This window comes from Bipolaris sorokiniana, assembly GCF_000338995.1.
Source record: "Bipolaris sorokiniana ND90Pr unplaced genomic scaffold COCSAscaffold_12, whole genome shotgun sequence".
NCBI classification, from domain to species: domain Eukaryota; kingdom Fungi; phylum Ascomycota; class Dothideomycetes; order Pleosporales; family Pleosporaceae; genus Bipolaris; species Bipolaris sorokiniana.
The window spans coordinates 1147063-1168148 of record NW_006911906.1 but is presented as its reverse complement, the minus strand read 5'-3'; the positions used below and the strand labels follow the sequence as shown (position 1 = coordinate 1168148).

Here is a 21086-nt window from a genome sequence, read left to right as displayed (position 1 = left end):
AGACGGATGCCAGCAGCGTGATTGAGGGCCTTTCCGATGAAGATGCAGAGGATGAGGAAGAGGAAGAGGAGAACAGTGATGAAGAGCAAATTCGTGAGGAAATGCGCAACCTCAACACCTCCGACGGGCCTTTGCGAAAGAAGAAGGGATTACCGACCTATGAGATGGACCTCGATACTGGCGCAAGCGCAGAGCTAGACGACGACGAAAACCTCAGGCCCAATTACACTGTGACCACAGACGCACACGGCAACACCCGCTACCTGTACAAAGAGATTGACCCAATCTACGAGTCGGACGACTCCGACGCCGAAGCTACAAACACAATTGGCAATATTGACCTCAAGTACTACGACGAATATCCCCACATCGGCTATGACATTAACGGCAAGAAAATCATGCGTCCAGCTAAGGGAGAGGCATTGGATGCGCTTTTGGATAGCATTGACATACCGAAGGGCTGGACAGGTCTGACGGATCCCGAGACAGGAAAGCCGTTGAACCTGTCGGAAGAGGAGCTAGACGTGCTCAAGAGGCTCACAAGGAATGAGGTTGTCGAGGATGGCTACGACCCCTACCCGGAAATGGTCGCCTACTTCTCCGGCAAGCAGGAGATTATGCCACTGAGCGCTGCGCCCGAGCCCAAGCGGCGATTCATTCCTTCCAAGCACGAAGCCAAGCGTGTCATGAAGCTTGTCAAGGCTATCAAAGAGGGTCGCATCAAACCCTACAAGCCGCCGCAAGAAGAGGAAGAAGAGCAGGATGAATTCACCTTTGACGTTTGGGCCGACGAGAAGCCCCGGCCAGACAACACAATGCACATTCCCGCTCCCAAGCTGCCACCGCCAGGCTACGAAGCAAGTTACCACCCACCACCTGAGTACCTACCAGACACGGATGAGGAGAAGGCATGGTTGGAGGCAGACGAGGAGGACCGAGAGAGGGAATTCTTGCCTAAGAACTACGAGGCGCTACGCAAAGTTCCCGGCTATGAGACATTTGTCAAGGAACGATTCGAGCGAAGTCTGGACCTCTACCTGGCTCCTCGTGTACGAAGAAACCGACTCAACATCGACCCGGAATCCCTATTACCCAAGCTACCGAACCCCGAGGAACTCAAGCCTTTCCCTACAACTTGTGCTGCAATTTTCCGTGGACAAGAAGGGCGCGTACGCTGCGTCTCTGTTGACCCACTCGGCATCTTCGTTGCCAGTGGAGGCGACGACGGCTACATTCGAATCTGGGAAATTCTGACTAGCCGACAAGTCTGGAATGCTAAGCTCTCAGATGAAGAGGCCGTCGACGCCGTACAATGGAGGCCCACAAAGGACGCATCTATCGTCGCGGCTGCCTGTGGCGAGAACGTCTTCCTCATCGTCCCCTTTACCCTTCTCTCCCCTGACATCGAACAAGCCAGCCGCGACGTCCTTGACGCAGGCTGGGGCTACGCCGCCACAAAAGGTGCCACAACACCCAAGGGCGAAGATGCTCCCAAACAACCCCCTGGCAAATGGAGTCGCCCGGGCACACGCCTCGAATCCAAGGGTGTCCTCCTCCAAGTGCAAGTCCGCTCTGCCATCAAAGTCCTAAACTGGCACCGCAAAGGCGAATACTTCACCACCGTCTCCCCCCGCGGCCAATCCACCGCAATCGCCATCCACGCCATCTCCAAACACCTTACCCAGCTTCCCTTCCGCCGCCTCAAGGGTCTCGCCCAAACAGCGCAGTTCCACCCGTCCAAAGCAATCTTCTTCGCAGCAACCCGCAACACGATCCGTGCCTACGATCTCGCCAAGCAGGAACTCGTCAAGATACTGCAACCCGGCGCGAAATGGATCTCCAACATCGATGTTCATCCAGGTGGCGACAATCTGATTGTCAGTTCATACGACAAGCGTGTCCTCTGGATGGATATGGATCTCTCGACTAAACCGTACAAGACGATGCGGTTCCACAAGGAGGCGGTGCGCTCGGTCAAGTTTCATCAGGGTGGTCTGCCGCTGTTTGCTGATACCTCGGATGATGGCACGATTCAGGTTTTCCACGGTAAGGTTGTGGGTGATTTGATGGAGAATGCGACGATTGTGCCGTTGAAGGTGCTCAAGGGGCACAAGGTGAAGAGCAAGTTGGGAGTTATGGCGCTGGATTGGCATCCCAGGGAGCCGTGGTGTGTTTCTGCGGGTGCAGATGGGACGCTGAGGTTGTGGTGTTAGAGAGGTGGGTTTTCATGTACTTTTTCTTTTTCTTGTTGGTCTCGAAATGGAGATATCGTAGCATTTTGCATGGCGTTTTAGAGAAAAACATAAAAGGACTGGATGAATAAATCTTTGAATAGTATGATCCACTCTTGCAGATGAATCATGGCTTTCGCCTGTCAACACTGCCTTTTTTGCTCTGATCATACAATGTACCCAGAACGACGCAAAAAACATATCTTCCTCTACACATCCACCTACAACTTCCGACTCCTAACCAACCCACTCTTAATACCCGTAAGCTCACCCCCATAACTCGCGCTCCCCTTGGCCGCAGCACTCTTATCAAACACCTGCTTCATACTCTTGAGCTTCTTCTGCTTCTCCTTGTACTTTTCCTTCTTCTTCACACGCGGATTGCGTACGCTCTTCTTGCGATGCGGTGTTAATCCCTGTTTGATCATGTTAGCATTTTTACATTCCCCAAAAGACCATACATGCAAGTATACGAAGACTTGCATATGATATTGAGAAACATACCTTATTCTTCTGAATCTGATAAGAAATCTGACGCCGCCCATCATCACCAATGATTTCTGCTTCAATAACTTGAGCACCTTGTTGTTTAGCAAGGGCATACGCTTCTGCGCGCTCGAGTTTCGCTTGCTTTTTGTCGTTGGAGCGGGCGGCTACCATGTCGTAGTAGCCGTCTTCGTCTTCGTAGTCGTCGCGGCGGGTACCGGGAGCTTCGTCGGCGGAGGAGGCATCATCGTCGTCGCCGAGTGCCACGCCTGGGCCGGCGTCCTTGTGTTGGCCGCGCTTCTCGGCTTCGGCTTGGAGACGAGCTTGTCGGTCCTTGAGACGCTCGCGGTGGGGAACATCGGCGTCACCGCTGTAGTCCTTGCCTGCCGCATCGCGCTTGTTGGCTTTTTGGGCGATTTGAGAGGTGTAGAAGCGGAGGGAACGCTTTTTCTTGGCCTTTTCGGCGGCTTCATGGGCAGTGAGGGCTGTCTCTTCGCCAAAGTCTGAGTCGTCGGCGTTGAGAAGGTTGAGCTTGGGCTGTGAGATCTTCTTCTTTCGCGCTGCTTTCTTGAGTGCAGCCTTGTCTGCAAGCGTATCGAGCGACGCGAGATCTTGCTCAGCCTTGGCCAATTTTGTAGCACGTCGTGCTGCTGCTTCTGCCTGCGCAATCTCCGTCGCTCTTTGCGCCTTGGTCTTCTTCTGCTTCGTGGGTTTCTTGACAGCTAGATCGGCGTTGTCACTCTCTGCAAAGCTTGCCTCATCCTCGGAAGCGTCATCGCCATCTTCCGTCTCAACCATGGGATCAGCAATTGGCAGGCTCTCTACCTGTGTCCACATCTTCTGGCACCTGAGCAAGCTCTCCATAACTGGGTGCTCATGTAGCTCGACAGGATCTAGTGCGATAGCTGGAGTTGCATCATCTGTAGCGGTGGAGCCAAGAACAGCAAAGTACATGGCCATTGCAGCGAGATACGCCGCGCATGCCCGGTATTTTGTGATGACCATGGGTGTAGGGACCAATCTGTTATTCTTTGCCGCCTGCGCCTTCAGCACCCTCTCAGCGGCACTAGCAGCAGCGGCCAGTTCCTCATGCAGGGGTTGTAGTCGCAAATATTCCTTGGAAATATGCTCAAACTCTGGGTATCGCGTCCGCATAATTTTCATCTTTTCCTCCTGTGACATGGCATCTGTGATTTGAAGTTGAGGCAGAACCTCAGTAACCACTGCGGCGTCTTCAGCATTCTCTTCAGCGTCCTCTCCAAGCCATTCGTCTTGGTCGAAGCCAAAATCAGCTTCGGTCATGCTCTGCAGCTGCTTCTTTTGTATGCGTCTGGCTTCTGCCTCTTCGTCCAGAGCGTCTTGTTCAGTCTCAATAGCGTCAGCATCGTAGTAGTCCTTTTTCGAGGCGCCCCATGCTCCGAGTTCTTCGTCTTCGTCTTCCTCATCGGCTGGCTTGCGCTTTCCAGAATTCTCGTCGTCTGAGCCATCGCTAACGTCGTCGTCAAAATCGTCTTCGTCATTGTCGTCGCTTCCAGCATCGAGAATCTCTTCATCTGAGAGTTGAAGAAATTTATCTGGACACAATGTCAGCCGCTACTCGTGAAAATTGCCATCACCTCCAGACCAACCTTCTTCCTGGTACCTCCGCATCTTCTTGGCGGCAGGTCCCTCGTCCAGCAACACCTTGTCGCGGTTCATGTGAAATTCATCCTCGGAATCGGCGACATCTTCAAAGGTATTGATCCTCACTCGCGAGTCCTCTTCTTTTGGCGCCTTGGATGCACCAGATGCGCCGCCGCCCGCCTTTCTCTTCTTAGCCATGATTGTGCCGTTCTGCTGTGTTGTGGCGATATTCGTCAGTCGTTGTCGCAGTTGTCTTTGTCGCGCGCCCAACTTTTTTTCCGAGTAAAGTCTTGGCATTTCCGCGGGCAATCGAGAGCGACCCACTTCGCTGCCGAGCAGCCAGCCACGATTAGGCCAAGCGCATCTGCAAGGGTCCCATCTCATGGCCCACTCTCCAGTCGTGGACACCATTTGCAGAGATGAGCGGTGGAGAAATGTCAGTCACATCTGGGCTGTCGAGAGGCATCGTACACGTTGCAGTATACTCAGAGACGATCCCTTTCAGAAGAGGGAAGTGCACAATTACTTTCAATGCATGACAGAGTATAAAGATACGATGATCGTTTTATACATAAGCACATCCATCCTACCCCTTGCTTCTCTAGCAAGATATCTTCTAGAAAAGAAGGCAGCAGTAGGTGCTGCTCTGCAAGATCCTATTATCGCTACATTGGCCATCAAACCCACTCAGACCACCTTCGTATACAAATTGAACTTCCAGAAAGCCCCACACATCTCCGTCTTGTCACCCGCGCACGGGCTGTTACAGTCTGAATGTTTGACCTCGAGTACCGTTCCTACGACTTTATCACCACAAAAGCAAGTTCTAGCGTTTGTCGTAGCGAAGTGTTGGAAAGCCTGACATTGCACCGCACATAGCTCGACTGTCATGGTATCGCTTTCTGATCTGATGCCCGGTAGGAACGAGCTCCCCGGGGTAACTTGGATACAGCCTTTGTATCTGTAGCGGCTTCTTATTTGTGCAGGCACGTGTGCTGAAAGCTCCATTTTGCATTCGTTGTGCTCTTGCGTTTTTCTGGTGATTTCATCCTTCAACGCTTGTTCTTGCCTGGCCCATTCGCCTTTCTCCGCCTGGCAGTCGTTGGCAGAAGTGCCTGCGCAGTTCTGGGAGTCCAAAGAGAGAGGTTGGTCGAAAGTGATGCCGTTTGTGCAAGTGCATGAGCAGTTTGGTTTGTCTGCCGGGGGGTCCGTACACGTGAACGAAGGTGTCGCACCTACGGTTACTTGTCAGTTATGCTTGGTGTTACCACAGTTTGATCTGCTTGCCATTCTCGCACTTGTACGTATTCCTGCCGAGGTGTAGCCTACCAAGGTCTGGTCCACCCATAACTTGCTGGGTTTCATAGGTAAAGGCTGTGGTGCAAAGACCAGAAACGATGGTAATCCAAGAGACTCTCATTGTGTACACTGTGAGGTAAAAGAAATTGGCGGAATACGTGGTGAAGAATTGTAGATGCAAGGTCCTCCAACGCTGCATTCTTATATATTTGGCTTGTTCTTTCTTTTCTTTTCAACTCATACACACCTTTCCCTTATCCGACATGTAACCCACAAATGAGAGGTACGACAGTGTACTCATTACAGGCCAAGCATCCGGTATGACAGCGGAGACCCGGAATGTGCTCTGGATACTTTGGATACTTGCATTGGAGTGACTTTCCTTGCAAACACTTTCATCTCCGAAACTATACCTTCACTCGATAAACATATCTATTACTAACACGAAGATACTTGACCACCTGTATGTGATCTTCTGTTCTCTAATAAATGTTACTTTAGCGTGGAAGAACAGCTGTTGCAAAGCGTAAAGTACAAAATGAGGAGCAAAAAAGTGAGGTGGTTGCCTACACAGGCTACGTCTGAGTGTAGTGTTTCCAGACAATAGTCAGGTACTAAATAACAAGATTGAATGAGCAAGAGCTTAAGAGCTTAAGATTCCTAGATCTGTTTCTTACTGAAAGACTAAACTTCTATTTCCTGATGCCGATTCTTGCTGTGTCCTTGTGGCCCTGCGAAAACCTCAGGTATTGAGTGCAAGCTGGATCATGAGAACAGCTAATCGCTTCTATGATCAATAGCATGGTCTAGAGGTACAGAGTATCTGAATGGGAATCAAAAGCAAAAGGCCGAAATCTAACAAATACAACACTGTACATCATCTTTTGGCTTCCCTCAAACTGTCTGGTTTTCACATATAGCAATTGCTGTTGTCTTTTAGCAATAACAGATGCAGTGCTTCTTAACACTTTCCGCAACACTGCCACAGTACTACTGTGGGTGCTGGCGCAACGCCCCACACGGCACACCGCCCCACCAAAGCAATCTAGCCACTCACAAGTTGCCAGGGTCCCTCTCTCACCACCAAGGTGCATGGTGCGATAATCCCACAATACAGGAGCATGCTAGGCGCAATGATCACTACAGCGTAAGCACCGTCAGGTGCCACTTGTTTCGTCTTACTTAGTTAAATCCTCCGAAGGACCCCGCCGCTCGCCCCTCATGTTTCAATTCCTCGTCGGAGCTGGCCTCGTGCTCATCATCGGGCTACTGAGCTTTGGCATCATGGGCTTCAGCTTCTCCATGAGCAATCGTTTTCCCGTAGATGGGAAGGTAAGTGCATTGGCATACTGTTCAACATGTCTAATGCTTACATTTGGTAGACGGTCCTCCTTACCGGCTCATCGCAGGGCATGGGCAGTGAGGTTGCCTGTCTCCTTTCTGCCCGGGGAGCCAATCTTATACTGGTCGCACGCACGGCAAAAAACCTAGAAATCGCTGTCCAACGCGCAAAGTCGTGCGCAAAGAACCCTTCCACCCAGCGCTTCACGTACATTGCGGCCGACGTAACTTCCGAGTCTGAGAATGCACGTATCCTCAAGGAAGCAACAGTTTGGAATAATGGCCGCATGCCCGAGGTTGTCTGGTGCATTGCTGGATCCTCAACTCCCGGGCTGTTCATCGAAACGAGCACGGACACGCTGAGAAAACAGATGGAGCTGAACTACTTCGCGACAGCATATATGGCACAAAAGGCGCTGCAAGCTTGGCTGTATCCCGAGGTGCCGTATAGCCCACAGGGGAAAAACGCTACCCAGGAAGCACCACGGAAGTTCATCATGACATCGTCCTCACTCGCCTTCATAAACATTGCAGGCTACTCGCCCTACTCCCCGACAAAGGCTGCCCTCCGCAACCTCGCTGATGGGCTCCGTTCAGAGGTCCAAATCTACAACTCAGCGCGCCATTCCAATGTCAACACAGGCATCACACCTGCGCCGTTCGATGTAGACATTCATATTGTGTTCCCGGGTAGCATACTATCCCCAGGGTTTGAGAACGAGAACAAGACGAAGCATGCCGTCAGCTTTGAGCTGGAGGCTGCCGATCCCAAGCAAACCGAGCTACAGGCAGCAACCAGCTGCGTCAAAGGTCTAGAAAGCGGAAATTTCATGACACCGACAAATTACCTGGTACACCTGATGCGCTGGGGCAGCTTGTCTGGTAGTCAGAAGAACAACTGGGTCATTGATGCGATAGGAGCGATTGTAGCAGCGATTGCTTGGTTGTTTATAGCACCAGATTTGAACAGGACAGTCAGGAGCTGGGGAAAGAAGAATGGGATGCCGGCATATCGGCCAAACGCGCAGTAAAACGCGTTTACTTGAATGTTATCTCACGACAACGCGAGCATCACGAATCTTAGTGTCGCATGTCTTATACCACTCACAGAATACGATCTATGATTAGCTGATATCCTAATTTCCATCGTAATATATCGCCGTGTAACGTTAGACACTCTCTACTCTCTCTCACACATTGGTTGTCCAGTGGAATATTACGCGTACTGTTCACATGTAAGCTCGCTCGAAGAGCGGACGAATATGTCGGCATTTCTTCGTAGGATCCTGTGACTCCAAAGCATTGACGCTTGATTTGCTCACTCTGTAACACTACTGCACTCTGACGTAAGTGCACAAGCCGCAGCTGAATCCTACAGGTCACGACTTACTATGTATGTATTGTGCAAGACACTGCGCGGTTGGCGAATAAGATCCACTAGCCAAAACTGCCCCATTGCCCATCGACCTCAGCTATCGGACCGTCCCTCGCAGATTAGAGCAACTTCTACCACCGGGCTTAAATCATGGGCGAGATGGGTCAACTTGAAGCTCTTTCATATCTTCCTACAGATGTTCAGTTGATGGTGTTGGATTATGTATGCCTACCCCGCACCAGCAAAAGCACCTAGCCCCTGATGTGCAACAGAACATCACTGACGCTGGCAGTTTAGGTCGGCCTCTACCCAGATATTTTGGCACTCTGCTTAACATCAAAGTCATGGAATCTTATTGCGACAAAGGTTTTGTACAAGAACATTGTGCTAGACATTAGAACTCGCAATGGCCAGCTCTCACTGTTCAGGCAATGCCTGGAAGTTGGCGCATTCAGGCACTTGGAGTACGCGCGAAACCTAAGTCTGCTTGATGTTCCGATATTTGAATGCAACAAGATTTTGCCCAACAAGGCACCGTGGATCCATGGCGAGAGAGACGCGTTGTTATTGCAGATTTTGCAATCGTTTCCTTCGAATAAACTGATCACGTTCCGGTTAGCTTCCCCTTTTTCACCGGCATGGTTTCAATCCCGCGCTGCCTGATTTTAGTACCTGCACAGAAGATTCTTTTGGCTAATTCAATATCCGCAGTTATCTTTCACAACTCGACCTAGACCCATCTATCATCAACCTTTTACAGAAACAGCAACAGTCGATTGTCGATTTCCAACTATCGCATGGTAACTTCCAGCAGCTTGTAACTCCCATGACAAGGCGCGTGACAGCCGGAGTCTGTGGAGATGGGCAAAAAACATTCGGCCTCGTAGAACTTGCTCAGACATTACCTCGACTGGAAAAGTTCGCCCTACTCTTGCCAAAAGAACTTGACGTTTTTTTGCTCGAAGACTACTGGAGCAGGTGCTCCTACAGCACCCTTTTCCAGAACAAACAGATTGTCTCCCGCGAATTGATGTTCGATGGCTATTTACCCGGAGGGTTCGTTTCCGCCATACCTCACATCTTCAACCTCTCCCACATAACTAGACTTTCTCTCTACGCGGATAATTTTTGGTACTGGAAGCCGCTTTTCAGCTCCCCAGAGCTACGAAACCTGACACATTTCGACTTTCACTCTCCGGATAGTTTTGACGTTAGAAAGAGTATGGATTTTGAAGATTTGTTTACGCAGAATCAAAATCTCCAGCACTTGAGTCTTCATATGCGGTTCTTGAAAACAGTGCCATTGGAGCCACTGCTTGCAGATGATGGGTCGACTATGAGTTCATACATCTGGCCGTTATGTCCCAGGCTGAAGTCTCTCTCGCTGTTCGATTTATGGTCTGTGGAAAAGAGGGTTTCCTATTTTCCTTCCATGGCATCACTGGATGCGATTTGCGATGAGCTTGGTGCTTTGGAGCAATTTGGATTGCGCGTCGCGGAAATAGGGGGGTGTCTCCTGGCCGATGCGCACGACAGACAGAAATATGTCCTTGGACAACTCGTAAGTTTGAGTCACGTGGGTTGTTACTATGGAAATATTGACAAACTGTGCTAGAAACCGATTGGCAAGCTTAAAAACTTGAAAATGCTGCATCTCTACCAGGACCGTCTTCGAATCATCGATCCCGACCAACCGAGAAGAAACGTAGCAGCCGAGACCCAGCAACTCGCCACAATGCTCTTTCAATGGGCGCACGTGTTGTGTCCTGACCTCGAAGTCCTCGTCTGGGGTCGTTTTACCGAAACGCTCGATAAAGATGTATATTCCCTTCTCGAGGACCAGTTGGAAAGAGAGGGAAGTCTTGCTACTAACGAAAACGTTGAACGCGTACCGCAGCAGTATTATGTAAAGCAAGTCACACGACTCCAAGGGGGAGCTACGCATGTCACCGCTATTCCGTTCTCGCGACGCCGGATCCAAAATGAGTTCCCAGACCTGGATTTGCTTGCTTGCGATACTAGCCTTGGCACGCTGGATCGCATTTCAAGAGACATTGTGTACTAGGCACGAAATCGATGGGCGAATTGCGGAAGAAATGTAAAAAGAAGCGCACGCGTAGGCCGTACGCGTATAGCGTACGTAGCAACTTGGTGGCAGTGCTTTGGAGCGCCGGCTCCATTTTCCCGGCTTCCCAGACGGCTAGTATGGAGGATCGACGCACCACTTGGCGTGCCCCCTATTTCTGTTGATTTTCTGGGGTGTGGTTGGTGGGTATCTGTCGATACATGCTTGTGGTGCAAGACGGTTTCTCGATTTGGATCCGGATGGTGGTTGATGGCTACATTGGGTGTTTACTAAGATTGAGACTTGTGGCATCGCTTGGGGCGTCAATATGGTTGATGGTTAATTCCTTTTGATTCCTACTGAGGATTTGAATCAAGGTGGCTCTCGGTACACAGTGCATATGCAGCTGCATGTTGATTAACTATAAGAGCCTTCAGTATATGTTGTCCATAGTTGGTCTAAATAATAATTGCTTCCAAAGATTGCTAGACATCCCGGTATACTGTTCTACAGTATGTACCTTAGACCCACACTGAACTAATCGAACATCTAGATCCAACACTACACTACAAACCCCGCACGATGATCACTTCGCCACACAGGGGAAACCCTACACACTTGATCAGGGCCACTAGAACAAGATACGCCTTCCTAAACCGTCCCGACTGTGGCGTGAAGCGAAGCCACCCCTCCATGTCTTGCATGTAAAGGGATTGGACCCCGATATTAACCGAGTGAAAAGGAGTACGCCGCTAAGCCCAATCTCGCCTTCACCATGTCTCTATCCTAATGGGTTCGGTAGCTGAATCCTTGTTCTGGTTCATACTAAGGATCTTCTTAGATGCAAATGAGATTCCTACAGAGCTTTTTACTCGCCCGCTCGTACATAACAGCGGCATATAGTGAAAAGGCTGGTTCAAGAACCTCAACATGGCGTTTGGAGGCAATGAAGAGGTGCAGTTAAGGCGTCCAACACACCTGCAGACCCTATTAACCCGTACTAAACGCGGTAGAATGCACTAGGGCCTTCGATTAGGCATAGTCTGAGCACTCCGCAGGAGATACAAATAAATGTCTAAATCCTCAGAAAAAGTCTCTCAGGTCGCTCTGCGTAGTCAAGATGCCTCGCTTCTCCTTAATCGCAGCATTGCTAATAGCAAGCACCAGCGCACAAGCCGCAGAATGGATTGGTGAAGTGAAGAAAGTTGGGGGCGTGGAGTACCAATGTAAGCTTTCCCTGTTCTCCTTTCCAGAAAGAGATAGAGAAATATGGATTCTGACTGTGCAAAAAAAGGTAAATGCTACTCCGACAACTCCTGCTGGCCCACAAACACCGACTGGGCCGCTCTCAACAAGACAGTATCCGGCGGTTTGCAAATCGCCTATCCACCAGGCGCACCATGCTACCAGTCCTTCGGCAATGAAACCAGCGTCTACAATGCAGCTAAATGCGCTGAGACGAAAGAGAAATGGGGTGATGAACAGTGGCTGTAAGCATCTACCTCCCTTCCAAAAAAACGCCACTGGTACTGACTGACGTCCCTACAGCACTGACCACCCCATCGCCACCCTCTGGCCCTTGAAAACAAACAACACATGTCTTCCCGACAGCGCAGCAACAGGAACCTGCACTCGTGGCTTCTACGGTCGCTACGTTATCATCGCCACAACCAAGCAACACATCAAAGCCGGCGTTGATTTTGCGCGAAAGAGGAATTTGAGATTGATTATAAGGAATACGGGGCATGATTTTATGTAAGTATCATCCCTAAATTCGCATGTGGTTGTTTTAGGAATGTGAGGGTTTTTTGTTTGCTGACAATGAGGACAGGGGACGATCAACAGGGTACGGAGCGCTGATTATCAATACGCATGGGTTTAAAGACGTGGAGTTTATCAAGAAGTATACTGGACCGGGAGATTGGAGTGGCGGTGCGGCAGTTGTGGGGGCGGGTGTGCAAGGGAGGGAGTTGTATCGGAACTGTTTTGCACAGAAGCCCAAGGTGGTTATTGTTGGGGGGGAGTGTCCGGTATGTTTTTTCTTGGCTTTCTTTTATCGATTTGTTGTTGGTATATGTGCTGACACTACGAAGACTGTAGGTTGGGCTGGTGGATACATCCAAGGTGGTGGGCATGGTCCTCTGACGGGACTCTACGGTATGGGCGCTGATAATGTGCTCTCGTTCGACGCGATTACTGCTGCTGGCACGTATGTGACTGCCAATGCCAAGGAGAATCCCGACCTTTTCTGGGCTCTCAAGGGTGGAGGTCCCAGTACTTTTGCTGTTGTGGTGAGCATCACTGTCAAGACGTTCCCAGAGGTACCCGCGGCTGCCACGATTCTGAACATCAACTCTACGCACACCAACGACACTGAGCTGTTTGCCAAGGGTGTTCGTATTTTCCACAACTTGGCCAACCACTACAGTGATCATCACATGTTTGTATACTTTGAGATTGGACGTAAGTTTGTATTTCGGCGAGATCTTGGTTCTGTATACTGACGGTTGGACATGTAGCTGGTCCCGGCCGTTTGCACATTGCCCCTTTTGTCGGTCCCAACATGAACGAAGCACAACTGGCCAAAGTTCTATCACCACTATACGAGCAGCTGGATGCAGCCAAGGTGCCCTATGACGCTTATACAAAGGCATTCCCAACTTTCTTCGAAATGTACATCGACATGTTCGAGGATGAGCCGCCGAACCAGCAGTCGATTGTCGGAGGCCGTCTCTTCACACAAAGCGATATTGCCAGCCATGGCGATGAGATTGCCGATGCCCTCATCTATGCAGCAATGCCCGAACCCACCCAGCTGGGCGTCGACATCGGTCACATTGTCAATCCTGGGCGTGCGTATCCCAAGGTAGACAACGCCATCCACCCTGCCTGGCGCAATGCGAGCAGCTTCGTCATCACCAATGTGATGATGCAGGGCACAGAGTCATGGGACGTCAAGATGGAGCGTGAACACTTCAACACGCATGTTGTGGGTCAGAAACTGAGAGATGTTTCACCCAACGGAGCCAGCTATGTCAACGAGGGCGATCTCAATGAGCCCAACTGGCAAGAGGCATACTGGGGAACCAACTACCCAAGACTGCTGAAGATTCGCCAGAAATGGGATCCTGAGGGCGTCTTCTTCACCGAGACTACGCCTGGCACGGAGAAGTGGAGTGTGCTGGATTATGGGACGAAGCTGTGCAAGAAGGCTGGCAAGTAAGGGCTGTAGATAGACAAGGCTGATCTACATGAACACACACATCCATATATGGCGTCTAGACGAGGCTTCTTTGGGCTACTGCATGGTCATACCAAATCCACGCAGCTGCAGGTATGGGATCGACGGCGTATGTTGATGTAATGTGATGTAACGTGGGGGTGGTGAGGGAGTGTGATGAGGACGGGAGCGATGACGAAAGAGTCGCGTTCCTCGCTAATCGATACTGGGCTAGCAGCGTCTTCACCTTCACAAGCCAATGGCCCTGGTGGTGCCAGTTCCGACTCCCAATTGCTTGTGACGCCTTGCCGGCCTCGAACTCCCTTGCTCTCGCTCCGCGTCTCTGCTGCCTCTCCATCTCGCATTTCGCCTCTTACCGACTCCCTGCGCACCGCCACAACCCCCGTCAGGTCATCGCCGGCATAACCGTCCAAGGTCTTTGCTCTGCCCATCGCCATTCCAGGCTCCTATTCACGACTTTACACCCAAGCCACTATACGACGCCACACCCTCGACCAGACCGCGCGCTATATAAGATACTCCCGGGACACATGCTACGCGCACGCCGACTCTCCCCAAGAGCCCCGTTAATGTCGATTGAATGCCTCCCGTGCTGAATCCCTTCCTACGGGCCTTCTTCCGTAGCGCACTCCCCAGCCAGTGCCAGCCAGCGCAGCACCACGTACGCGCCCCAGTGTAACATATTCCATATATCCCCAGTCGCTAACACTCCAGCTCCCAGGTCCTTCTAGTTCCGACGACTGAGGCCCTCCTGACCTCGCGCGACAAGGAATCGAACACGTCGTACGCCGACCTCAGCGGTTCCGAAGACTTCCTCGCCAGTCATGTTCTGCGCATCCCAGGCGGCGCGGGGCCCAACGGCCACCTCAGGGACACGGGCAGCTTCAGGGAATCGCGGGGCAAGGCAAAGCAGTTCACCACCGCAAACGGCCGCACAGTAATTGTCAAAGATGCCTTCATATACAGCAACAAGGGTTCGTGAGCATGCGTACGGTACGTCATGCATCGTCACGCGCTGATGACAATGCAGGCTTCAAGACACTCAACCAAGCCCAGCTCCTCAACGACACCATCTTCTACCCCGACTCCTTCGATGCCCAGCCCTGGCTCGTCTACTTCATATCCCGCCCCCTCATCGGCACATACGACCCCAACCCCATCATACCGGCTTCGCTGGGACCCAAGTACAATGCAAGAGCTGAGCCGCCGGTTGTGGCCAGTTCGTCGGCAAGCGGCGCCAGCTCGTCCATGCCACGGAAGAAGGAGGTCAGGTCGTTTGGCGATCTCTTGAACCACTTCCCTATGATTGCGCGCCAGATGCAGCCGGGCCTGGAGAGAATATTCAAAGAGTTTAGCAACGAATTGCAGAAACCGCTACCAGCAATACCATCGCAAAGATCGCGGCCATCGTCAATGAGTTCAAAAAGCTCAAGGAGACGTGGGTCGGTATCCTCGGCAGACACGGCACCAATCTCTCTGCACAGCAACATGTCCTATGCCCCCAACGGCTTCGTCTCGAATCTCGAAATCAGCGACGAAGAGGATCAGATGCGCAGATCGCTAGAGACGGCCGTCACTGCAGCCATTGACCTTTTTCAGATGGTGGACAAGCAACAACTGTCCCTGCTGGGGGCGACAACGGATCTCACCGGACCAATCGTCGAGCGCATGATTGAGCGCTACGTTGCCGAGCAAATACACCATACGATTCTATTCCCACGCATACAAACCATACGCCAACTTGAAGACGCCGATCTCGAGCGACGAACCCGGCAAATGATGGATATCGATATATCGCAGGTCGGCATCGACATTGGACACGGTCGCAAAGGGAAACGGGAACTTGCCATACGGCTCTCTAGGGCTGTGGATATGTTTAAGAAGATGGGGGTTGCCGGGAGCCCGCAGGAAATGCTGGAAATTCTGCTCGCGGTGCAAAAGCACATCACCATGCCAGACGAATCCCAGGAGAAGATGATGACAAACGGAGCATCGCTATCAGAGAAGCAGGATCATCTGCTCACAATTAACGCAGATACGTTGGTGTCACTGCTGCTCATTGTAGTCATTCGGGCGCCCGTTAGGCATCTCCAGGCACGGTTATCCTACATGCGGCACTTTATCTTCATTGACGATGTCGAAAGTGGCGAAATGGGCTACGCGCTCAGTACTTTCGAAGCAGTATTGTCATACTTGACAACAGATTCTGGAGGCTTGCGGAGAGCGAGCAGACGGAACCGGGCACTATGGCAGGCAACCAAGTCAGGTGATATCGAGACAATCCAAGGCATATTGGAACCCGACAAATCTTTTCACCCAGAATCAGACAGTTTCACAGATCAGAGCGATACTCCGCCAAGGCATCGTCCAGTTAGATTTGCGGCGAGCCTCTCAGATCTTCAATCCTTTGGAGGAACTACAATGGATGGCGACGACGAACCACGGATACGGCATCAAAGTCCAACTCGTGATGAGAGCATGTACGAAGACGGTCCACTGGCGCATATTTTCCCCTTTCAGCGAGCTCAGACACCCCCGCTACCCAGGAGACCCAAGATGAAGAAGAAGGTTTCGATGGATACAAGGAGCATGTCGAGTGGCTCGGCGCGGTCGTACCATTCTCGCACCACGCTCGATTCGCGTGTCAGCGCTATCGAGGGCGATGTTTCGATAGAGAAGCTTACCATGACACAAGGTCCAGATGGCGAGTCGGTCTTGATGATGGCCATTGAGAACAGGCAAGACAGGGCACTGCAATATCTCCTTAGTTTGACCGAGTATTATACACCTCTTCACGTCTTCGAAGACTACAATAATGAAGGTGTCAACCTGCTGAGCGCAGCGATCCAACAAGGCCATGCGAAGACGACAGACACGATTCTCAATTACCTTTTGGAGAATAGCCCGAGCCCTGAAGCATTACGAGATTATCTAGCGAAGCCAGACGCCAAAGGCAGATGTGTAGCGCATTACCTTTTCAACCAACCTCGTCTAATTGATCGTATCGGACACCTACTGCCTTGGCGGCTAAAGGACAAGAACGGTCAGACTCCCGTTTTTGCTCTTTGTAGATCATACGACCATGATGAATACCATGACATGGTTGACAAGGCCCTTCTAGCCGCGACTTACTACCAGAACGACGGACAACCACTGCATCTCGACGAGCATGTTGATAACAAGGGAAACAGCCTCCTGCATATTATCACCGATCCTCAACTAGCCGCCAAGTTGTTATATCGCTGCGACTCGGATGCAAACGCAACAAATGACAGACAGTTCACGCCACTCATGGTAGCCAGCAAGTATGGCAGAACAGATATGGTGCGGGTTCTATTTCAAGATCCTAGGGTTGACCTGTCGTTCAGAGACGCACGTGGTCTTACGGCCGTGGAGCTTGCTAAAGATGACGACGTTCGAAATCGAATTGATGACCTGGTGTTGTTATCGAATGAGGCTGGGCCTGATGGACGAACCACTACTGTCGTCCGGTCTTTCTTTGTTGAAGACGGGACCGTACGTTTAGTGTTGAAATCTGGAGCACCTAACGATAACAAGTCCATCACTGTTACAACATGTCGCCGTTCATCGCACGACTTTGAGAATCTCGCGAAGTGGCTAGCACAAGAACACCCGGCATCGTGGCTGCCAGCCATAGATACCCTGGCGTCACCATACCTCATCCCTTCAAGACCGTCAAGGTCAATACTCCGCGACATGCAACTCCGACTAGATGCCTTCCTCAAGATTCTACTAAAGCATCCTACTTTCTCGACACATGAAATGGTATGGGAGTTTTTCCTCGTGCCAGACATCGACTCGTCCATGCTCGCGGAACGCTCAACACGCAAAGCTGAACTGCGCGTTGAACGCCTACGTGAAGATTACACTCCTATTCTTGACGTGCGAGAAGTCGAGCTTTTTGTTCAGCACATGCGTGAGAACATTCGCGCCCTCCACCACGCATCACGATCGGTTCTCCGCCGCGCCAACAAGGTCCGTTCAGCAGCATCTGACCTTAACGACGCATCCAAGATCTTCAATACAGCCATGCACTCCCTCATATTTTTGCCTTCTGCACACCTCAAGGCCTTGGAGCGCTACACCGGTACCCTGAGACAAAGTGAAGCAAGTCCCATGGCAGGCTTCTACTACTCCATGCACGCCATCTCCAGCACTATCGCCGCCATCCTAACTGCACTCTCCCGCCCATCCACAATCATAAATTCCATGTCCAACGCTCAAAAAGCAATCGACAGACACAACCTCTCCGTGCGGCGCTCCGACCGCTGGCCCCTGGGTCTCCTCGACGATGCGCGCAGCAGAGTCCAGCGCGACGCCCAAGTCAAGATGGACAAGAGCAAAATCGAGCTCGAAGATCTCGGCAGAGAACTGCGATATACTCAGCAAGTCGTGGCTCAGGAACTAGCTAGTTGGCAAGAAAACAGGGTCGAGACGGGACGAAGGGCGCTCAAGGAGCTCGCGAGGAAAATGTGTGTTGCTGAGCGCGCGAGGCTGGATAGCATGAAGCGTGCTGTGAGGGAGTTGGGGATTGGTCTAGATAAACAGGTGAAGCCGGGGTCTGGCAACCACGCAGCTGTAAGTAACGGAGTACCTGCCGCGGTCGCAATGGGTAATGGCCATGCTGGACCTGCGGAGCACGTCAAAAGAGCCGAGGCCGCCGTTCCACAACACCTTCATCTGAACGGAGGTTTGACAGACAAACACGTCAACGAGGGCCCCGGCACTGTGGAGCATCCTGAGGAAGAAGGCGTCGTGTTGTCGAACGGGGAGTCTGCGGCTGAAGATGCTCCGCTTGCAGATGAGGTTGCGCTTGAGCAGGGCGTCAAGGCGATGGATCTGGCTAGTTAGATGAAGAACTAGCAACTCGGGGTTTTCGACCCTTTTGGCTTTTTCTTTCACTTCTTGATGTTGGGGGATTTTTGGTAGACTTTATAATCGGGGGTAGAACTACATGCAATTATTAGTCTTACTCTTTTTTAACCCTTATTTTTTCGTCTCCTTACTTCGCTTGCATCTCTTGATTATTATCTTGTGGCAGTAGAGGCACATTGAATTCGTAAATGGCAAGAATGTAGTTTAGATTCGGGGATATCATTTTTTGCAATTATTAATTTCACTCTTCTTCTTCGTACTCGCTTTCTCACATACGCAAATCCTACACAGATACCCGCTCAAACCGTCTCCATTCTCGCCGTCTCCCCCTTCTCCTTCTTCGCCAACAACTCGATTCTCGCCTGCGCCTCTTGTTTGGCCTGAGCCGCGGCCACATTCTCTATATCCTGGCCAATATGTTCGCTTCCCTTTTTGGTTTGCCATGCATGGGGACCGTCTTTGCTGAAGAGGACTTCGATTTCTTCGAGTGTTTTGCCGCAGGTCTGTTTGGAGAAGAAAGGTTAGTTAAATTTGTTCGGTGATGAAGAGAGTGTGAACGTACCTCTGGGTATGTGAAAAAGAATTGGATTGCGGCGAGAAGACATAGGACGCCGAAGACGATGAAGAGACCCCATTTTATGTTCAGGAATGCCGGGGGGATAAAGAGACCGATTGCGAAGTTGAAGAGCCAGTTACCTAGAGAATTTGTTAGTATTTTCTTCCTCTTTCTGGGAATTGTTGGCATTTTGTCTTACCAGTCGCAGCAATACCCATACCCCACGCGCGAGTCTCAAGCGACCACACTTCCGCGGCGTACACCCAGCAGATGGGTGCGAGTGTGAGAGCGTAAATAATGATTAGAAGATACGAAAATGCAATGACGGTGTTGGCGGGCGAGCCAGTGACTTTCATGACGACGTTGCGGTCACCTCCAACGCCGTCAGGAATGTATTCGTAGTTTGCGCCGAGGACGCCGCCGACAACGAAATGGCAGATGCCCATTGTAATTGCGCCCCAGACGAGAAGTGTGCGGCGGCCGAACTTGTCGACGAAGAAGAACATGATCGAGGAGAAGATGATGAAGAGCGCATATTGCACGCCTGACGAAATAAGCTTAATGTTGCCTTCGAGCCCAGCCATTGCGAAGATATAAACGACGTAGTAGGTCATGACCTGTTGTGGTAGTTAGTCTCTGAAGTGAATGGTTGGTGTGGGGAAGTTGAACACACGTTTGCTCCAGACAGCTGCTGCCACGCTTGCACGGAAAATCCAGCAAGAGTCCGCTTCCACATGCCATTGTATACAAACTTCTTCCATCCCGGTGGAGCTTGACGCTCGGCAATAAGAACAGTCATGATTTCCTCGTACTCGGCGACAACATATGGATCTTCGATATTGCCGTTGGCCTGGATAGATGCAAGGACCTGGATTGCTTCCTCTGTGCGATCGACTTTGGCGAGCCATCGAGGAGATTCTGGTAGAAAGGGCAGACCAATCATGAACATGACGCAGGGTACAAATTGGATGCCCCATGCGGTGCGGAACGATGCTGTTTCGCCGGGAATAAACGTGCACCCGTAGCCGATGAAGTACCTACAAAAACGGTCAGTTTAGCAACACTTCTATATATTCGCTTGCTACTCACATGATAAGAATTCCCCACTCAATCGCGAGTTGCTGGATAATAATGATTGCACCGCGCTGTGAGTGCTTGGAGATTTCGGCAAGATATACGGGTACCTGCGAGGAAGTGATGCCAACTGTTACTCCGTTAAGGACTCGACCAGCTATCAACATTCCTCGTCCTGTTACAGCAACTTGCAAGGCAGTGCCAGCAAGCCACCAGAGGCAAGCGAACAAGAGAGCATCGCGGCGACCAAATTTATCAGAGACTGGGCCTGCCATGATAGAGCCGACGATAGAGCCTGCAGCAAGGGCAGCACCAATGGCGCCTTGAACGACTCCAGATGGGTTGTCGAAGTAGTCACTGTTGGATGTTAGACCATGCTGAAGAGTCGTCTTTTAGGAATTGACGTACATATATTGGTCGGTTGGAATGATAGCACTCATCGAAGAGATATCGAAACCAAACAGCATGCCACCCATCGTGGCAATGATTGCCAAAAAGTAGACATTGTAAATCTTTGGGACTTTCGAAAACATCTCGACGACTGGGTGGAAGCTCCCAAGAGCTTCAATTAACGTAGTCGTATGACCTACCACTCCACGTTCGCGCGGGGAGGAGAGCTCAATTATAAAGAGAACCAACGTAGTCGGTACTCAAAGCCGGTATGCTGGACATTGTCGCTAAAACCTTGCAATGCATTTCTGCCAAAACGCCAGACTCCACCGATCCAGCCAGTTGGAAACATTCGTGAGCTGGTTAAATTGGTTAAAATGCCATACTTCCTACGTAAGCACAGCGGGAACGTGCCGACCAAGCGTGGCCGTTTGTTTGCGCATCGGAGAGTAATCGAAGAAACAAGGCAAGCCCCCCTCCGATTGGCGTTGATTGGCGGGAAAACTGCC

At 51.1% G+C, this 21086-nt stretch overlaps 8 protein-coding genes across 8 annotated transcripts; 5 read left to right on the top strand and 3 right to left on the bottom strand.

Annotated features, from left to right (window-relative positions):
• Positions 1 to 101: 101 nt before the first annotated feature.
• COCSADRAFT_96001 (uncharacterized protein) lies at positions 102 to 2213 on the top strand (the record flags this gene model as incomplete). The annotated part of the gene is made up of 1 exon (XM_007704784.1): positions 102 to 2213. The coding sequence occupies one exon, from the start codon at positions 102 to 104 to the stop codon at positions 2211 to 2213; it is 2112 nt and encodes a 703-aa protein (XP_007702974.1).
• Positions 2214 to 2452: 239 nt separating this feature from the next.
• On the bottom strand, positions 2453 to 4538 carry COCSADRAFT_96031 (uncharacterized protein; the record flags this gene model as incomplete). Its single annotated transcript, XM_007704783.1, has 3 exons — positions 2453 to 2647; positions 2736 to 4291; positions 4346 to 4538. The coding sequence occupies 3 exons, from the start codon at positions 4536 to 4538 to the stop codon at positions 2453 to 2455; spliced, it is 1944 nt and encodes a 647-aa protein (XP_007702973.1).
• Positions 4539 to 4983: 445 nt separating this feature from the next.
• Positions 4984 to 5660, bottom strand: COCSADRAFT_202067 (uncharacterized protein). Its single transcript, XM_007704782.1, has 2 exons — positions 5628 to 5660; positions 4984 to 5575 (listed from the first exon to the last, which is right to left on the bottom strand). Exon 2 carries the CDS (start codon positions 5346 to 5348, stop codon positions 5028 to 5030), a length of 321 nt encoding a protein of 106 aa, XP_007702972.1. The 5' UTR covers positions 5349 to 5575; positions 5628 to 5660; the 3' UTR covers positions 4984 to 5027.
• A 1062-nt stretch (positions 5661 to 6722) lies between these two features.
• Positions 6723 to 8159, top strand: COCSADRAFT_202066 (uncharacterized protein). The gene is made up of 2 exons (XM_007704781.1): positions 6723 to 6971; positions 7022 to 8159. The coding sequence occupies exons 1-2, from the start codon at positions 6861 to 6863 to the stop codon at positions 8009 to 8011; spliced, it is 1101 nt and encodes a 366-aa protein (XP_007702971.1). The 5' UTR covers positions 6723 to 6860; the 3' UTR covers positions 8012 to 8159.
• An 819-nt stretch (positions 8160 to 8978) lies between these two features.
• On the top strand, positions 8979 to 10134 carry COCSADRAFT_234412 (uncharacterized protein). The gene has a single exon (XM_007704780.1). The coding sequence runs from the start codon at positions 9182 to 9184 to the stop codon at positions 9968 to 9970; it is 789 nt and encodes a 262-aa protein (XP_007702970.1). The 5' UTR covers positions 8979 to 9181; the 3' UTR covers positions 9971 to 10134.
• A 1406-nt stretch (positions 10135 to 11540) lies between these two features.
• COCSADRAFT_95999 (uncharacterized protein) lies at positions 11541 to 13643 on the top strand (the record flags this gene model as incomplete). Its single annotated transcript, XM_007704779.1, has 6 exons — positions 11541 to 11646; positions 11715 to 11910; positions 11969 to 12175; positions 12252 to 12450; positions 12514 to 12883; positions 12940 to 13643. 6 exons carry the CDS (start codon positions 11541 to 11543, stop codon positions 13641 to 13643), a joined length of 1782 nt encoding a protein of 593 aa, XP_007702969.1.
• Positions 13644 to 14013: 370 nt separating this feature from the next.
• On the top strand, positions 14014 to 18644 carry COCSADRAFT_234385 (uncharacterized protein). Its single transcript, XM_007704778.1, has 3 exons — positions 14014 to 14322; positions 14383 to 14635; positions 14692 to 18644. The coding sequence occupies exons 1-3, from the start codon at positions 14242 to 14244 to the stop codon at positions 18531 to 18533; spliced, it is 4176 nt and encodes a 1391-aa protein (XP_007702968.1). The 5' UTR covers positions 14014 to 14241; the 3' UTR covers positions 18534 to 18644.
• Positions 18645 to 18801: 157 nt separating this feature from the next.
• COCSADRAFT_192563 (uncharacterized protein) lies at positions 18802 to 20790 on the bottom strand. The gene is made up of 6 exons (XM_007704777.1): positions 20596 to 20790; positions 20203 to 20544; positions 19787 to 20150; positions 19313 to 19730; positions 19120 to 19253; positions 18802 to 19060 (listed from the first exon to the last, which is right to left on the bottom strand). The coding sequence occupies exons 1-6, from the start codon at positions 20718 to 20720 to the stop codon at positions 18857 to 18859; spliced, it is 1587 nt and encodes a 528-aa protein (XP_007702967.1). The 5' UTR covers positions 20721 to 20790; the 3' UTR covers positions 18802 to 18856.
• Between the last annotated feature and the right edge of the window lie 296 nt (positions 20791 to 21086).